The sequence below is a fragment of the Cupressus sempervirens genome, chromosome 11 (genome assembly GCF_028749045.1).
Source record: "Cupressus sempervirens isolate cs-2001-9-10 chromosome 11, ASM2874904v1, whole genome shotgun sequence".
NCBI lineage: Eukaryota > Viridiplantae > Streptophyta > Pinopsida > Cupressales > Cupressaceae > Cupressus > Cupressus sempervirens.
In genome coordinates this window covers 569,226,285-569,245,671 of record NC_143128.1, presented here as the reverse complement: position 1 = coordinate 569,245,671, position 19,387 = coordinate 569,226,285, and the positions used below count along the sequence as shown (strand labels likewise).

At 33.2% G+C, this 19,387-nt stretch overlaps 1 protein-coding gene across 1 annotated transcript in view; it reads right to left on the bottom strand.

The window, feature by feature from the left end:
* Nucleotides 1-6,935: 6,935 nt before the first annotated feature.
* LOC149530903 (uncharacterized) overlaps nucleotides 6,936-19,387 on the bottom strand; it is a 266,245-nt gene continuing 253,793 nt past the window's right edge. Inside the window, exons 12-13 of the mRNA XM_089810481.1 lie at nucleotides 7,500-7,580; nucleotides 6,936-7,365 (exon numbers count right to left, since the gene is read on the bottom strand). Coding sequence (XP_089666607.1) covers nucleotides 7,216-7,365; nucleotides 7,500-7,580 — 231 coding nt within the window. The 3' untranslated portion in view covers nucleotides 6,936-7,215. The remainder of the gene's footprint in view (nucleotides 7,366-7,499; nucleotides 7,581-19,387) is intronic.

The window sequence follows — 19,387 nt, the reverse complement described above, 5'->3', positions numbered from 1 at the left end:
GAACTTCATCCTCAACCTCCTCAAAGTAGTCTTTTGCAAATATCCAAACCAAGAAGCACCATTTATAGACTTACTTCCTAAAAAAATATAGTTATCATGATTATATGTTTATGACTAAACTACTTACTAGAATCTTTTAAGATAAAGTATTGCAATGATATCGTTCTTTAACCCCTTATTCTATTGGTTCATTTCAAAGAAATTTCTAATTCTTTCATTCAACAATTTCAAAATAATACTCATGTTGAGATTTATTTGACTAATTTGATGCATTATAATAAGACGTTTAAGAAAAATAAATTGATTCCATTGGCATGTTTAAGACTTGCATGCATAGATTTCTTATCTTGTGCCTGGTGTTTTTGATTAAATGACAAGTTCTAAAGGGACCCCGGAACCAAATACAAGGAAGATTTTCAAGGGACCTGAAACCTATATCGTAAGATATGCAATAAGCTCTACTAAGATAAATGGAACATGGACAAAACATGACAACAACACACATACACCACAAGCACAATCTGGCAATCAAAAAACAATAAGCCAATCAATCATGGGATTGCCTCACAATGGAAAAAATACAATATTAAGATTTCCCCTTAGTTCCTGGCTTGTGGGTTCCCTTTAGATATCTTGCTCTTGATGTTGATATTCAACATATTTTCATTTTTAATTTACAAAACGATACTTTAAAATAAGGTATTGCTTTCTAAATTCTCTTCTTGTACCCAATTGTTTGCAGTACTTTGTAATTATCATATTTAAGTGAGCCAATTTGAGAGTACTCCTATAATGGCTCTAGTTGATAAGAGTAATGCTACATTTGAATCCTTTCAAAAAAATTAGAAGCCTAAGAGCTTTACTAGGATAACTAATTCATCAAACAATTTTGATAAAGTGACAACAACACCCAAAGCTATGGCTCCTTTGTCATATGTTTTTAGACCACCTTATAATTTTAGACCTCTTTCTCAATCTTGGATTAATGTGACGTTGAAGTTGATAAACACTAATATTTTAAAATTTCCTCCCATTAAACACATTGAAACATCTAAACTTTTTCCTAAATCCTTTGATCACAAAACTTTTTGTCAATACCATAGTCAACCTAACCATCATATCAATAAGTGTTTTTGTTTAAAAAAATGATATTCAATACCTCATTGATTCCAATGCTAAAACTATTGAGAGTGTTAATGATCAAAGAAGAAAATCCATAACACCTCACAACCAAAACTTGCAAATTCATACCCTTTGCCTTCTCATTTAATTAATCTTGATGAGTCCGCTATGCCTTTATCTTGTTCCACACATATTGTTAACTATGCCATTGAGTGTACTTAAGAAAAAAAACTTGTCAAGCTTATTGATCAACCCAAACATGAACCTAAACCTAAAATTTTTGTTACATTTGATCCTACAAAAATAATTAAAGCATCTGATGGTCCTCTTTACATCATAGAAAAAGTAAAAGGTCTTATTTTTTGTGTTTTCCTTATAAATCCTCCTTGCATGGTGAATGCTATAACTAAAGAATATCTTTACACTAGATAATTGCAACAATATTTCTATTAAAAAAATTGATGTGATGATAAAAAAATTCAATGGTTCCACTTATCCTACTCATGGTTCCATTACTTTTCCCACAAAAGTTGTGCTAAAACTCTAGATATTACCTTTTTTGTCATCCCAACTTTCAGTCAGCTTCAATTTAGACTTGGTCTTCCTTAGCTCACCTTCATGGAAGTCATAGTCTCTCCTATTCATAAGTGGTTGAAATTTATCCATGATGGAGAAATAATCACTTTTAACCCTAGTATCTATCCTCCTTTAGCACCTTGACCTTTTTAGGCCTTCCATGCCTTAACCAATTCAATTTCACAAAGACAATCTCTTACGATCCTATCAAAAATTCAAAATCCTAATTTTTTTTTTATCTTAGTAATCCTAAGATTGTTCCATCCCCTTGTTGTAGACCTAGAAATCTCCCTACACCTTCTACACCTCCTCTATATGTCTCTTTATTATATATATCCTGACTTTTCATTAGATTTAGTTAACTTATATAATTTGATATTTATATAATTTATTTACTTGTTTACTTTCTTCAATATTATCTCTTGTAGTCAATTTTATTTATTTATTAATAATATCTTATTTACTTTTTTATGAAAATTCTATCTTAAAATTGGGACATGAGAGTCTCCCCTTCCCAATTTGCTTGCCTTTAAACAAATTGAATGTTCATTGAGTCTACTAAATAATCTTCCTTGTGAGGTTATCAATTTTGATTTTGAATCTTTGGTCAACTTTTCCTATAAAATGCTATCATTTAGTACACAAAAAAATATGATTTAATAATATATGAATATATGAGGATAAAAAGAAAACACAAAGTATACGCATAGATGCATGAAGACAAGTATACACATAATGCACATATTGTTAGATTCTTTATTACTTAATTAAAACATTTCCTTGTGTAGCCTCTTACACTTTAGGATGGTAGGATCATGCACTAATAATGCATCTAATGACCCCTAATAAGGTCATGCTTAGTTGTTTTGAAATCCATCTTTTAGACTTTGAATTTCACTTAGGAATGGTAATTTCTATTGTTTCAAGATAGGAAAGTGTCAATTCTCACTAATTGTCATATGCCATCATATTTAGAAACAATACATACTTAAGCATAGATTCTTTAATCCTCTCTTAATCACCAATGTTAAGGAAGATGGTATAATTGTTGCACAATCTACTTGAGGCTCTCTCATGAACAAAGCTCATATTGAGAATCTTTAGCTCAATGTGACCAAATTACTCCTTCCCTTGTACAAACTCCCTATTGGCTTGGTTATGTTAATGAGTAATTAAAGAATTAACTTAGTATATATTATTATAAATGTATGTTGGATGTAATACATCCGAGTAAACATCCAAATACAATCAACAATTAACATATTAAAGCTTTGGATCTTCACACCTCCTAAACTCAACCCTAGGGAGGGTGTGGATTTACCTTGCATATGACACTTCACACCAATATACTCTCTAAATTTACTCTTCTCCTCCCTATACAACACCATCAACTCCTATGACTATAGAAAGAGAATAATGCATAAGTTATACATATACCAACACCTATTGTATATATTTATATAATATATAATATATATGTTTATGATTTCATCATTATTAACATGTTTATATATATAATCCCTTATTCTTGTTGAATGTACACTTCTTATTATACACATAATTCACCTTCATATTTATAGAATGATTGACTCTCTTTCAAAAAATCACAATACTTCATAATCATAGTCCTTTTTATAAAGTCACAACCATTCATTGTTAGAATCATTTTAAAAAGTCACAATCTTTCAAATCATAATCCATGTAGAAAGTCACAACCATCCATAATTACAATCCATTTGAAAAGTTAGAACCTTTCATAATTAAAACCTTTTCAAAGAGTCACATTTTTTCATCATTGTTGTCTTTTGAAAAAATTACTTAATTTGCTCACATTCCTTTCCTCTTTTATTAGTCATTCTTTAAGTCCTCTATTTTTTCCTTCTTCCTTCTTTTGAAATAAAATCTCCTATCTTTCATATCTATTTCGAAGGAGTCACACTTCTTTATTACATATATCTTAACTTTACATTAGATTTAGTTAACTTATATTATGTATTTGTTTATTTACTTACTGCAGTATTATCTCTTGTAGTCAATTTTATTTATTTATTCATCAATTGTAAAAATAATTTGATCAATATTCATCCATTGTAATTTTAGATATTATTTTGTTGATAATTAGATTAGATTATTATTTATTTTTATTTGTTATAAGAATATTGTATTATTATTAATATTTCCTTTTATATAGATTAATACTAATTGCAATACATGTTTTTATTATCATTATTTATTTATTAATATCACCTTAATTAATTATTATTAAAAATTTGTCTTAAAATTAGGGCATGACATACATACAATGCAACAAAGGTAAGATCTAGTACAATGCAAACAATGAGATCTAGATACCGAATCAGATTTAACAATGTTACAAGTCCACAATGCATGCAAAAAAGATCACACAAACAAGATCTAACTACAAACTCAAAAAGTATAATGCTCCAAAGAGTCAAGTTCACCAAAATGCACAATAAGAAATGGTGATCAATGCCAAAAGAGATAGGTCACTCACTAAGGGGTTTCATTATTATTAATTAGAATACGAACCCTCCCTTAGACAAAATTTGATTAGTATAACTCAAAAAGGATGAAAGGGTGCTAATGCAACCTAGGTAAAAAAGAGATTTGGGCATTCCTTATTGAATACAGTGTCATTATAACATGCAAATGCATGAAAGATACTTATCCTCTGATGAAGTAAATGAGTATTAACAATATGTCATATCAAATCTGATCTATAAAAGTAAATGCTAGAAATGGAAAGAATTAACTCACCTTGAAACTAGGAAAGGACAAGTGAGCTTCAGAATTATATTTAATCATTGCAACGCTGCCAAAATCAGAAATGGTTCTAGATCAAGATCCTAGATGCCTATAACTTCCAGTTGTGAAAAATCCAGAATTAAAGGACCATGTAGACCAAAGTTCACCTTGTCCTAAAAAGTTGATCTAGTCCTCGAGACCTACAACTGGTGAAATCTATTGATGACCTATCACATGTTCTATAACTGTGCAAATCTTAATCGAAAACTAGGCCACTTGCTCCTATAAGCATAAAAGGAGAAATTGTTGTGGGAAGGGTCTTTCCTTGGTCAAATCCCTATATAGGAATTAACATTGTGAAAAAAGGATTACACATAAACAAGATAAATGTAATTACTCACCTTGTGTGAGAAAACCTCATGGATAGATGAGAGGATCTAATAAACCCATGAAGATACTTATGTGCTTACTTGAAATGTGTTATAGCATCAATGATGTCTTTACGAATGTATTGATCTCCAAATGCCAAATCCTAGATCTTGAATATGTATGTTTCATCACTTCAATATAGGAGAGAGGAGAAGAATGGTTGTAGATCTTCTTACTTATTGGAGAATTCCTCTACTTGGTCTTTATGGGAGAAATAAACTTGAATCAATGAGAGAAGATTACCTTTGCTTGAATAGATTTTGAAAAAGGGAAGACATGGAGATCTTAAATTTGTGCTTGCCTTCAAATCTTAAATCAAAATCCACAATTAACTTGAATGCGCTTGCTCTTGAATTCACAAATAATGAGATCAATTGCATATGATTGCGAACAATAATAGATGTCAAATTGAGAGTAGTTGATCACCTTTTCTACTCATTTTGAGATTCAATATTGTCAAGCCGACCACAAATAAAGGTCGAGAAGAAAAACCTTTCCATTGGGCCTAGAGCCTACTACAAAGCAATGTCTAAGGACAAGGTTGACTTGGAATGACCTAGTCCTAATAATGTTAATGTCAAAATGGATCTTGGTCTTGGAAAGTGCGACAAGTTTTAAAGAGGAAAAATGAAAAATGTGGGAAATCAATCATAAAGACACTTAAATCTTGAAATCACTTAAATGAGTTTTAATAGGTCCTAGAGTTTCCAATGAAATTGGTACTAATTTTTTAGGACTTTACACACCCAACATTACTTAGCACCTAAGTGGTACAAAGAGTTTTAGTAGAAACGTTCACTTGAAAATATTAACTTGACCTAATTTTATATTATAACGTATATTATATTCAATTGGGTGTGTTTGACCAAAAACTTTATACACAATGGAGTTCAAGGAAAAAGAAATCAACCAAAACTAATTATCATTGTCCATTTTGAAAAAAAATCAACCAAAACTAATTATATATAGTCCATATGATAGCTTAAGACCTAACTTTTGGTGTAAACTAAACTATAGACCCCAACTCCTCATTTTTCCAATCAAGGGCATTTACAAGAAAAATTGAAGATACCATTTGGTAGAACTCGATATTTAGAATAATTAACTTATATTATTATGTCCTCAAGTGGCACCACCACCCATGTGCCACTCTCAAGATGCGTGATAGATTTGATGGCCCTGTCCTTTGTCATTTGCCTCAACAATAAAAAAATGTCCAATTTTTTAATCTAGGAGTATATAATGCACACATTTGATTTGTAAAAAATTGTGAGGAACCAACTTTCCCAACACCAACTTAAAATCTATAGATTTGATTGCTACCTCGTCTTTAGGCTTTGCCCACCCTTGTCATTCTCCAAACTCATAAATATGTTGATATGGTCAACCTATTACATTTTGACAAATGATGTGATAGATTTGTTGCCTCGTGTTTTACTTGAATGCATTTCCTAACCCTATAAAAAAAATTACTTTTTATTCTATTTTGAACATTCATTGCTTTTTTCTTCCAAATAATTTGTTACCTTTTATATAATTAATATTTATTTTATTTAAATATCTAACTTATTAAGTTTTTCTTTTGTTTTTTTTTTCCTTTTTTAAAAAAATTATTATTTCTAACAAATCCTTCCTTCCACCTACAAAGAATTGGCACTGGCTAATATCCAAACATGATTCTTTAACAAATTCACAAAAACACATCAAATTTTTCTCAAAAAAATTGTCGTTTTTTATCACAAAATATACAAATCATGAAAATCAAATGCTGAAAATTTCAAAAAAATTCATCGTGTTTTCATTTTTTTGAAATTTAGTCAATGGTGCAATTTGTAGGGAGGATAGCTTCATCCCAAAGAATGAAGATGGTTTATGGGTCCTTCTGATTCAACTCAATGTGAAAAAGGACACAAAACTTCATAGGTCAAACATATCTTAAAATTTTTGATGTTAGTTTCACTCTTTTCAACAAGAATACACACACACACACACATATATATATATAGAGAGAGAGAGAGAGAGAGAGGTGTTTGAAAGGAAGCTAGTCAAAGAACATGTGAATTTTAACCTTTCATACTACGAAAAGTTTTAATTTACATTTGTCATATTTTCCTTGGTAGTAAAGCTCAGCAACAATTAATTGAAATCAATGATAAAGGTGTTTTATATAGAAATGGCAAGCATCTCTTTCAAGCAAAATGGAAAACACACAAATTTTATAATACCATTTGCTAAGTCTTGTAATTTTCTTTAGACTTGTTTCATGTACTAAATGGCTAAATATAAAGAGCGTCAATCTCTACACTAAGGGTGTCTGGGAAGTTAAGGCACAGATAGTTGGGAGGCAACAACCGCTGGCACATCCCCAGCATTGGAGGTTTCATCTTGGTCCGTTTCTTTTTCTTGAACAACTTCAGCTACAAAGATGCTACCCGACTCACACCAGCCTGCAATTACATCCAAATTTGAACACTGCAATAAAAAGCAAATCATGTTAAACATCATTGAAACTTTATAGCATTACTTCTCATCTCTCTTAGCACTTAGATGTTATTGAGATCAATAGTCATAATGCATGAAAGTCAAAATCAAGTATTATAACATACTTTATTGAAGCCTAACCAACTGGAGTCGCCACGAAAGGAAAAGTTGCGTTGAGGTTTTCCTCTCCATCTCCCACAAACGACCTGAATATAAAGCATGTCCTATTAATATTTCATATTCTAAAAATAGATCACAAATAATTAATGCTAAACAAAAGAATGTTTATGAGATACACAAGTAGTGACTCTGACCGTATGCTTTTTAACAAGTTCTATAAAATGAAGCTTCATATCTATTGGTTGTTATAAGCCACAAAATTAGTATGTCAGACCTCTCAAATAATATTCAAATCAAACTCAACCATGCAGCTCATCAATGTGGACAAAATGGATGATATGCAGATTTTGGAGTATCTGGTTACACAAAGTAAAGATGGATCTACATCTATGTTCTCATAAAATTCAAGAGACCTTAAAATTATAATTTTAAATGCAAATGCATTGAAAAAAATTCATGAACTGATCCAGGGATGGAGGTTGACAGCAACATTAGCAAGTGGAGGAAATCAAAAGAGCCTTCACTTGCCCAACATCATGCTAGATTTGACAATACCCTCAAGAACCAGCATACCTAGTTTCACATTGATCCACTTAACACGCTTCTTCATGTGGAAATATCTCCACTTTTTCTGGGAATCTTTGATTAGACCCTGGGTCATCAATCAATTCTCATCGAAGTTCCCTGGTGCAGATACACCTCTAAGCCCCCATAATACCCAAGCTTACTTCTACTGCTGCTTGTACGATGGCAACCTGAGAGTCCAAAGGATTTACATGTAAAAATACCTAAAGACATCAGATATACGATGTATCAGCTAGGATAAATTCCCAAGGCTTCAATCTAATGTGATTTTCTGGTACAGATCAAAGACCAAGTACCCACTAAAAATAAGTCAACCCTAAGAGCCAACTACACATCTCACACCAAAAAAAGATGAAAGAAAATTTTAAAAGACCAACTTAATAAATAAAAAAACTGATCTTCCTGCATCTTATTAGAAAATAATTTCAAAGAAAATAATGTATGCTCCTATATCTCTATAACCTGCAAACCCCTCAAGCATTATACATGGCATCTTCTTTTCTTTTGTTTCTCTATTGAAAATTACAAACTACTTCAAACTCATACTACTTTTCCTATCACCTAAAACTCCACGCAGCCCTCTCTGTCATTTACACATCACTTATAAGGTTTCCGTTGCTGTCTACAATTTCATTTAATTGCTTGCTTGTTTTGCAAAAGCCCAAAATGGCTGACTACTTACACCTTCCACAGCTTTGTCACCTCCTACAGCCACCTCTTCTCTTTTCATTCCCACTCTTTCCCATTTATTCATGCTATTCTTCATTCTTTTATTTATATTAATTTTCTGTTTAAAGGCCCAAGAATGGATGCCCAACATCCCACTCCTCAAACAGCCTCATTTTTTTCATTTTCTGTTTTAAAATTCAAAAAATTACTGCTCTTTTTTATGCTCCCCACCTTCAGTGTCCCTTCTTTATAGGAAGGGCAAGATTCCTCATTAAGGGAGGGTGCCCAAGTGTTTCTCAATAACTCCTATGAAGGCAGAAAATTAAACTGCTGCTACCAAGTTTCAAATGCAAGATTCTTAATACAAATAAATTTGGTTGCCGGTATGGCTTAGAAATAGGCAAGACTTTCAAATTCTTTTTTAATTTAAACAGCTGCTACCAAGTTTCACATGCAAGATTCTTCCTCCAAATTGACAATTTGGTTGCCAGAGTGCCTTAAAAATAGGCAAGGCTTTAATATTATTTTTTAATTTGAAATAATCCTTTCACCTTATTCAGAATTATTGCATCCAACCTAAGTTACCATATTCATTCTACACAGGCCGAAGTCAAAATTCGATTTGCTTGAAATTCGAATTCAGTTCGTATGCGTACAAGTCATTTTTGTTCTGACAAATTCAGTGCATATTCGTTATTTCAAACCCTGGCTGAAGTTGGATGGAATTCAGAAGACTTTTCAAATCGATGCACGAGCCTGGACAGAATCACACTGACTTCAGAGCGAATTTGGGGGAAATTGCCAAATTTTGTTTACTTCTTATAAAATTCTTTTTGGACTTTTTGGTCTATTCGACCTCCCAAGGCCTAAAACGACGGATGGGATTGTCAAATGGAAGTTTGCAATGAATTGTGTGGACAGCAGTGACATTTTTATGTAGGCAGCAAATTATGTATGCAGTAGACAGTATTCCCTTTGGCTTTTCCGGTTTTCCCTTTGACCGGTTTCGAACTTCAAGGTTGGGCAATGACTGTAGGCAGCGATTATCATTGCTTAAGAAACTCATTTTCTGGGTCTGCAAATCTGAGGTTCTCATCGTGCTGAAGCCTTTCCTATGAAAATAACAGAGATAAGAAAAAGAGGCAGGGTTTTGAAATTGTTTGTATTCATTGTTGATTGTTTTAAAAAGTTTTCTTGCATTTTAACATTTTTATTACAAAATAAAATGGATTTTTCTAAGTCTAGTTTAAAACTGTCTACATAAATGGTGGTACTTTTTCTCATCTGTAGCTTCCCATATCCTTTTTCACATTGTTAATGTGATATCTTTACAAAATGAAATGAGCTTTTTTCATTTTTGTTTTATTTGTTGTCTTTTTTCTAAACTCAAAGAATGGGTGCAAGTGGTTCTAGCGGTAGAAACCCCCACTTCAAAATAGACAAATGCTCCCATTATGGAAATATGTGGAAATGCTGTGACCAATGTTAGGTGGAGGAGGTTATGTGCAGATTTACAGCCACTGCAAAGAGGAAAGTAGTAGCTCTTATAGTAGAGTGAAAGCACATTTGTGCTTTATTCTTCAAAAAGACATTAAATTTTGTACATGGAACTCAAGAGCTGATGGAGTGCTACCTAAAACCCTCATTCCAAACACATTGTGAACAAATACAAGCAGATGAAACTGCTGGGAGGGCAAATTTTTCTCATCCATTGCAAAGATCCTAGGCTTTTAAAAAACCAAGAGCATCATCTATATGTTCAACTTCCACTCCCAAATGAACCACCCACAAAGGGTCATTGATTCTTGTGTGCACCTCAACAACTAGTTGTATTTAAGGGAGTAATGGGGCCCTTGGAAACATCATTTCAAAATGAAGCTAAAAACATTGCCTGGCAAGCCATAGTGAGTCGTGTCTATACAAATGGATTGGTGTTTCATTTTGTTTTCTCACCGATCCGCAACAAATGGTGAGAGCAGTTAATAAGGCTCCAAAGGGGTTCAAGCGCCCTAGTTAAGAAAAGGTGCACCCCACTTTATTGGATAGAGAAGTCTCTAGTATAGAAACTTCCATGCATCCCATCAAGGATTTATGGATCAAAATAGGTGTGAGAATAGTATCCGATGGATGAAAGGATGCGAGAAATCATCCTTCGGTGAATGTTATTACAATGTCTACAAGAGGTGCAATATTTTTGAAAGTTGTGGATTGTGAAGGAGAGGTGAAGGATGGTCCTTTCATTGCAAACATTCTCATCCAAGCCATTGAGCAAATTGGCCCTCAAAATGTTGTTCAAGTAGTAATCGACAATGCCAAGAATTACAAGGTTGCAAGTTTATTGGTTGAGGAGCGCTCTAAACAATTTTTGGACACCTTGTGTTGTGAACTCAATCAACTTAATGCTGCAAAAAATTGGTACTAGGATTGAGTGGATTAAAAAAATGTATGAAGAGGTATAAGAGATCCAAATGTTCGTCGTGAACTACCATATGGCACAAGCCATATTTAGACAATTCTCGAAATTGGAGCTCTTGAAGGTAAATTAGTTTTTTTATAATTTAAATATGTTTTAGACATCTAGTCACTTTAGTTTAGTAAACTTTCTACGTTTTTAAATTTTTTTTTTTTTTTTGGCGAAAAAGTGGTATACCACTTTGATATGTATATATATATATATAAAACCTAGTTCAATGGTTCATGAAGGGAAGAACCAGTGAGAAACCCTTCAATCGTCACTAGATACAAAGCAATTTGAAGTACTATACAATTAACCCATCTCAAAGTATCCATCAACAAAAGCCCCTATAATATTTGAGCTATTTACATCATATTTGTACACAAGTTGTTACCCAACCCATTACATCAACCCTTCATTGCTACAAAAACAACGCAAAAATATTCGCAAATTTACAAGTATCAAAAGTCAAAAAATTACCCCTAAGGGTCCCAAAAAAGAGTAATCTACAAGTTAACACAATGTAGCCACTCCACCCTGCAACTAAAAATAGTCAATCCGCTTCAAAAATTTGAGACCATTGAAAAAATGCAGAGAGCACTCCAATTCGAACTATACTACTGGTTCCCAATCTATTACGGTCGGATTGTCATCATCAATCAAATGCAGGCGAGCTATTGGATTACCAATTTGAAACAAATTACCTGACCCTGTTCATGAAAGGCCACAGGAAAACCAACTCGTTCCCGAATCTATAGAGAGCATGGAATATCATGCCCATGAAGAAATAAGTCACTGATGAACATCACTTTCTCGCGAATCAAATATGCTTCTTCTGATGACATTAGTTCTTTGTGTTTGCACAGAATGTCATCTAATAGGCCAAGATCCTTGTTTAATACTATACTTTTCAAATTTAACAGGAAACTAAGAAATCTTATATCCCTTCTAAGCAGCAAATTTGGGAAGACACCCCCGACTAGTACTAAACCCAACATCAAATCATATTTCCTTTAACTCCTCTATAATCACTGGTTTGTCAAATGCATTGTATCAAATTACCCTATCCAAAATACAAACAGCAACTTCACAATCAGAAATGATATCCATGATATACGTTAAGAACAAGGAGACCACATGCGATGGCATAATCATTCTCAGTAGAGTTGGATAAAGAAAATCGGATCCCAAGATACCCATGACATCTTCACGACATTTTGGACACCCAAATTTGAAAACCTCCTCCAAATCGATAGTGGACAGCCAACCAAAAAACAGGATTTCCCTGTCATAGCATTTCCCAATCACCCTGAAGAACAAAGCGTTCCCTTCCATCACCCTGAAGAAAAGAGAAATCACTGCCGATTTCACTTTCAGATTTCTTGGGGAAGAAGTGAAAAAATACAAAACTCGACTTTCTTAAATCAATCTCCTCGCACATGAGAGTATCCATTATCATCAATTAGCCCAGCTCAAAACTGACATTAATTCGTACTCAACATACTAAATGCGCAGGCAAGTCGTTAATATGATTATGCATCAACTTGTTTTTAACATGCATTGTACCAAACCTATCTCACTTTTCACAAATGATTCAATAATAATTAACAAACCATATGCCCGAATGATGTCAATGTCCTTTTACTTGAAATCCCTCATATTTGCAATACATATCAAGGATTATGAAATACTAATTTTATCCTTCTCGATTGCCTTAAAAAGATTAGGAAATAGAATGACATCAAATGTACTCACTACCATGTGTGGTATTTGTAAATCACACCCCAAATTGGATAAAATATCTGCTACCTGATTCCCTTCTCTTAGAGAATGGGAAAATATCATAGAGTTAAATCTATCTATTAGATTCCAAGCTTGATGTAAGATGTACCCAAATTTCCAGTTACCCACTTGTCACTATAAACAAGCATTAATCACTAATGTTGAATCACCCTCTATGTCAATCTGTGCATAATTCTTTTTTAAAGCCATTTCAACTCCAAATAAAAGAGCCATTGCTTCTGCATAGTTATTAGTACCTGATGGAATTTTTTTTGCTAATAAGTCAATCACCCTGCCTTCATTATCTCTGATACACACCCCTATTCTTGAAGCTCCTAGATTACCTCTTGAACAACCATCAAAATTTAATTTCAAGAAACCATTCTTCGGGGGAATCCATTTCACTTTTTGTCTATTTGATTTAACACTTGGCCCAGAGATAATAAAGTTATAACTAGGGGAAATTAAGTTGAACCATCTGTTTGACATTAAGATATCCCAACCAGTTACAGTTAAATGCTCATTAGTTTTCTTCACATAGGCCAATACCACTTCAACTTGTTGTCCTGCATTTTGTCACCACAAAATGTTGGTAATAGCACGAAACTTTTCCAAGCTAGTTTCGTGTCTCTCTAAGCTTGAATTTGATATTCAATTTCTTAATGTTGATCGATTGATCCATTTCAATTCGAATATCAAATTGTTTTATTGAAAGCCTTCGTCAAGTCGTTTTTGTTTTTCTTTCTGTCGAGCCTTTGTTTGATTTTTGAAGCCTTCAGAGTCCATTCTTTGCTTTTGAGTTTGTGTTTGCTTGTTTTTGGTCCTTTGAATTCGCTCATCTTATGCCTTCCGTTTTCCCCTTCGATTCGGTCTAACCTAGAGGTCAATCGGAGTCGTCAGTCAAGAGATATGGTCGTTTTAGTGCCTCAAAAGTGGACATTTTAGGCGCAACAGCACGAATTAAAAATATGATGTTATATTTTCATTTTGACATTCACTTTTTGAAGATATAACATTTTATTCACTTTCTGTTATGTTTTGAAGTTACTTTTCATTTAAATTTATAACTTAAAGTGACTATAGTGCACTTTATGTTATAATTTTAAGTTAAGATACTTTTAAATTTTTCACTTAAAGTGACTATAGTTACTTTTTAAATTTTAAATTTTTAAATCAAATACTTATATAAATGTCACTTTAACTTAATGTTTATGACTTATATTGATTAATATAATACATAAATATTACTTTTGACCGATATTGTTGACATTTTTATAAAAATAAGTGAAATGCATAACTTAAAAGTCTAAAAGTGGACATTTTATATGCATATGCATGTAAAAAAATTATAAAAAGTGAAAACTTTTCATGCTAATGCATATAAAAATTCATTTTGAGGACCTTTTTCAAGTCATTACATCAAAGGCTTCTTAAAGTGGACCTTTTTGATGCAATGACATGAAAAGTTGAGTTTTCATGCTTATGCATGAAAAAGGTGAGATATGTTTATAAAATATGTAAGTGACTCCAAAAAGTGAGATTTTGGAGACTTACACATTTCAAAATATGTAATGGGCTTCAAAAAGTGAGATTATAACCAAAGACATATTTTAAAACATGCAATTGCATCAAAAAGGTCATATTTTACCTTATTACATGTTTTAAAATATGCAATGAACACAAAAATGTCCTATTATGTGAAGAAAACATGTTCTTGCTCCAAAAACCTCCTATTTTGATCATAACTTTTGATTCTCTTCATGGATTTGAATGAAATCAATTGCATTCATCATGTTTTGGAGAGGTGATCATTTTGCCCTCATCAAAAATCAAGTTATTGCACCCAAAAGCATGTTTCAAACTTCAAGCTAAGGCACGTTTTTTGCATAAAAATCCATAAATCCGCCAAGTTTGATCACGTTTTTGCATGAGATCAAGTCGTTTTTACCTTTTTAGGTGATTACATTGGTTGAGGATCATTATTTTGGTGTTAAATCATCAAAATACTTTACTTTGAAGATCATGTTTTTTGCTTGTTTTGATAAAAACGGCTCAAGAACTTTCAAATCTTTAAAAGGTGGCAATGAGCAGCTAATTTAGGGCACGTTTTGTGATCTTGCATAATAATCTCCTTGTTTGCTGCCCTCTATCATTCAAATTTTGAAGATTTGACAAATTCTCATCATTTTTGAAGAAAATTTCAAAAAAAGAGCATCTTTTCCTTCATTTTTGGCACATATTCATCAAGTAAGTGGACTTCTTCTTTCTTATGTTTTAATTCATGCTTATCCTTGCTGATTTGATGCTTGAAATCGTTGGATGGATGCCATTTGTGAAAATCTTTGCCTTAGAATGTGCATTTTTTCTTTAAATATTAAATTTTTCTTCATTTTGATGTCTTTGGTTCTTCCCCAAGTTCCAAATTCGAATTTCATCTTTGGGAATGCATTACATCTTGGCATGTTTTGAGTTATTTTCAAAGGTATGTTTTTCTCTTGTTTTGTTTTTGTGTGCTTGTTGCCGGTTTTTCTCCATTTTGGAGAAGTTGCAAGTTTTTTCCCAAAAACTTGTTTTTCCTTCACTACATGCGAAAGCATTATCATTTCATTTCACATTTCATCCGACAAATGCGATTACATGTTTTTCACTTCATTCGCCATCCGCACATGCATGTAATCCCATTTTCCGTTTCCATTTTCATCCATCTCATTTTTCGCTTTCATTCGCATGACACGATTACATGAAATGCTTTACGTGTAATTGCATCTAAAAGGTCCGATTTTGATCAAAAGTCATATTTTGAAAAGACAAAAACGATGTTATTTTCACTTTCCGTGAATTTTGACTTCTTTCTTCCTCCAAAAGTGACTATATAATTCATTATCTCACCTCCATTGTTTCATTTCCATCTTCATATACGCATTCGCACTTACATGAATAAATACATGTTTCCACCTCATAACATATTTTACATGTTACCCTCCATCTACATCCGTATATGCATGTAAAGTATACACATTCGCATTTACGCCTCATTTTTTCACCTTCCGTTACATATTGCATTTACATATATGCATGCTTCATTCAATAAAGCTTTGAAAACATTCAAGTCATTTTTGAAAATCGGCAATCCCCATTTACAAGCATTCCCATGCGCCAAGCACTTTACTTCAAAAAAAAAAAAATAATAAGTTAAAGGTGCTGATGGAAAGTTGTTCCGAGTGTACATCCAAACATAGTCAAGAAGGTTTCCAAAGTGTCAAAGACTTCAGTTTGTGCTGATCTACAAAGGAGAATTCACGACAACTTGAGCGAGAAAAGATGGATCACATAAAGTTTCCACATGATAATGGACAATTCATCAAAGAGAGCTAGAGGTTGTCAAAAGACGCAACACTATGGTTATCAACGTGAATGCAGCAGTACAAGATACATGAACTCCCAATCTTGTTATCATCTAAGATTGCATCATCAAGTACAAGGCCTTTCAGAATTGTTCTTTTCTCTTTCGTTTTCTTTCTTCTTCTTTCATGTTTGTAGTTGGAGAAGATGCATTACATGAAAAAATGTAATTACATGTAATGCGAGTTACATGTGCATGTAAAAGATATAATGCAAGTTGCATGTGCAGTTGCATGTAAGCCTTTAATTTCTGTAGTTAGACTTGGTCAAAGTTGGTTGAGTTGCTCCCACTTTTTCCTCCCCCTTTTTCTCAACTTCTTTGCCTATATAAAGGAGTGTCCCCCTCATTGTAAAATCATCATTATCTTTATAAAAGAGAGCTCTGGAGAAATTGTGCTAGCAAAACTTTGTTTGTGTAGCACTATTTTGAGAGAAAGTGAATACAAAGGAGCATTTGAGACTTAACTTTGATTAAGTGAAATTGTTATTTGTGTGAATTGTAAGCTGTGTCTATAATTCATTCAAGTTACCTTTGATTCGTACTATCTTTTGTTATTGTTATTGTATCTTGTGATTGATAGAAAAGAGTTAAGAAACAATTGAATCCTGAGCTTTGACCAGGAACAACTGTGAGAATCCATAGCTAGAAACTTTGTCTGTAGCTTGTATTTTCATCTTAATTTGCAAAATAGTTAGATTGTTATTACTTTTAGGAGTCTTTGTGCCCTAATTGTAAACGTCTTACCACATAGAAGTACAATAGGACTTAGAGCCAAACCGGTACGTTTTGGCTAGCCTTTGAGTTTGTTAAAATTTATCGGTATCACTGTTTCCAGCTCGTGATAGAAGTGTAATTAGAGATTCACCTTGCCCATTATTCGCCTTACGAATAAGTGGATCCTTTCTTGAAAGTTAAGAAGAAAGGATAATAGTAACACCCAATTTATAAATCTCTCAATTTCTTGCTTACCTTGAGTTGATCCAAGGTACAGTGAGAAGGGGGAGCCTTCCCTTTAAGATAGGAGAGACTCTGTCTCACACGCTGTGGCTGGTCATCCTATTTTGCGACTGAATTTTTACCCAAAACTGTCAGTTGCAAAATATCCACCCAACATAACTATTGAACTCTCTAAACCTTTCAACATACTTCCTAAATCTAAATGAAGTTATTTGAAGATACGTTTATTCCTCTCCCACCATAAGGCCCAAATAACTAAGGCTGGAATAAATTTTCATAAACAAGCATAAAAAGAGTGATTATTTGGAGATGGCCAATCATTGAATAAATCCCAAAGTGTGTTTGGCAAACGAAACATCACATTTAACTTCTGTAACACAAATGACCAGCATTCCTGGGCCACTTTACATTGAACAAATAGATGATCAACTGATTCTGATTCCTCTAGACATAACACAGATTTAAAATTCTGAACTATTTTTAACTTTTGCAATCAGTCCCCTGTCAGAATTCTCGTCCTAAGTGCCAGCCAAGCGAAAGAACCAGCTTTTGGTAAAACAACTGAATTCCAACAAAACATATAAGCTCTAGATTTCTTCCTACCTGAAAGCTGATGTGAAGCTGCCAAACAATCCATTTTGACCAAATATTTCCCCTCCTGACTAGGAGCCCAAATTAACTCATCATTTTTCGAAGACACCAACACAATTCTTGATTTACATTCATTAACAAAATCATTCTTAATCTCCTCTGGTATGGGGAAATCATCTGGGTTCTTCCAAATAACTAAACTTGAAGTTAGATCCACCTCTTCAAAATAATCTTCAACATGCACACCCCAATACTTACAAAAGATATGTTTCCAAAGCCTGAAAGAATACATCGTAGTTAAGGCTGGGAGTCCATTCCAAGAGTCCTCCCAGAATAACACTGTGGACCCATTATTGACTTTCCACGAAAGATATTTAGTAATTAGAGTCCGTGAATCTGCCATAAAATTCCAAATTGCAAAGCCCTTAGGTAAATTTTCTAGTGTAAAAATCCTAGAAGGAGCAGTTGAATCTAAATATTTCCATTGCATAATTTTACACCATTTTGCATCTGCTCTTTCATACATAAACCAAACTAACTTAGCACCAAAAGCTTTATTTCTTGATTGCAAGTTTGGCAAATTAACACCCCCACTGCTTTTGTCAATTGCCATTTCATTGAATGAGATTAATGGGATTTTCTTTGCTCCTATCATGTTATCAGACCATAAGAAGCCTCTGATTATGCTCTGAATCTACATAATAACATTCATAGGCGCTGATAATACAGAGAAAAAGTAGTTCGGAATAGCAGCAAGCACAGACTTGACTAACATAATACGGCCCGATAAAGTTAACCACCTCACTTTCCAAGACATAGTTCTAGCCTTGATCCTCCTAATAATATTGATCCAATAAGAAGATTTATTACTTCCCATAATAAAAGGAACTCCCAAATACGAAGAGGGCAAATGATCCTGTTCAAACTCTAAAATCTTACAAATTCTTCTTCCCACTTCAGACCCTGTGTTAAATAGGAAAATTTTAGATTTTGCATTGCTAACCTTTTGCCCAGAAAACTTAGTATATAAGTCCAATATTGCCTTTATGTATTTAGCTTCTTTAATACTTGATAATCCAAACAACAAGGTATCGTCTGCAAACAAAGAATGAGTAAAAGCTAGCTCCTTACTACCAAATTGAATGCCTTGCCACTAATCAGACTGTTGGGAATTACTAATAGCTCTACTAAGAGCTTCTGCCATTAAAATGAATAAGGCCGGAGATAGTGGATCTCCCTGCCTGATACCCTGAGAGGATTGGAAGTAGCCTTCTGGAGAACCATTGATGAGAACTGAGAAGTGTGCCCTTGAAACACACGCTTTGATCCATTTACACCATTTTTTCCCAAAGCCCATCTTTTCCAAAACTTTAAAAAGAAAAAACCAATTAACTCGGTCGTAGGCTTTCATCATGTCCAACTTTATCACAAAAGAGGGTATTTGATGTTCT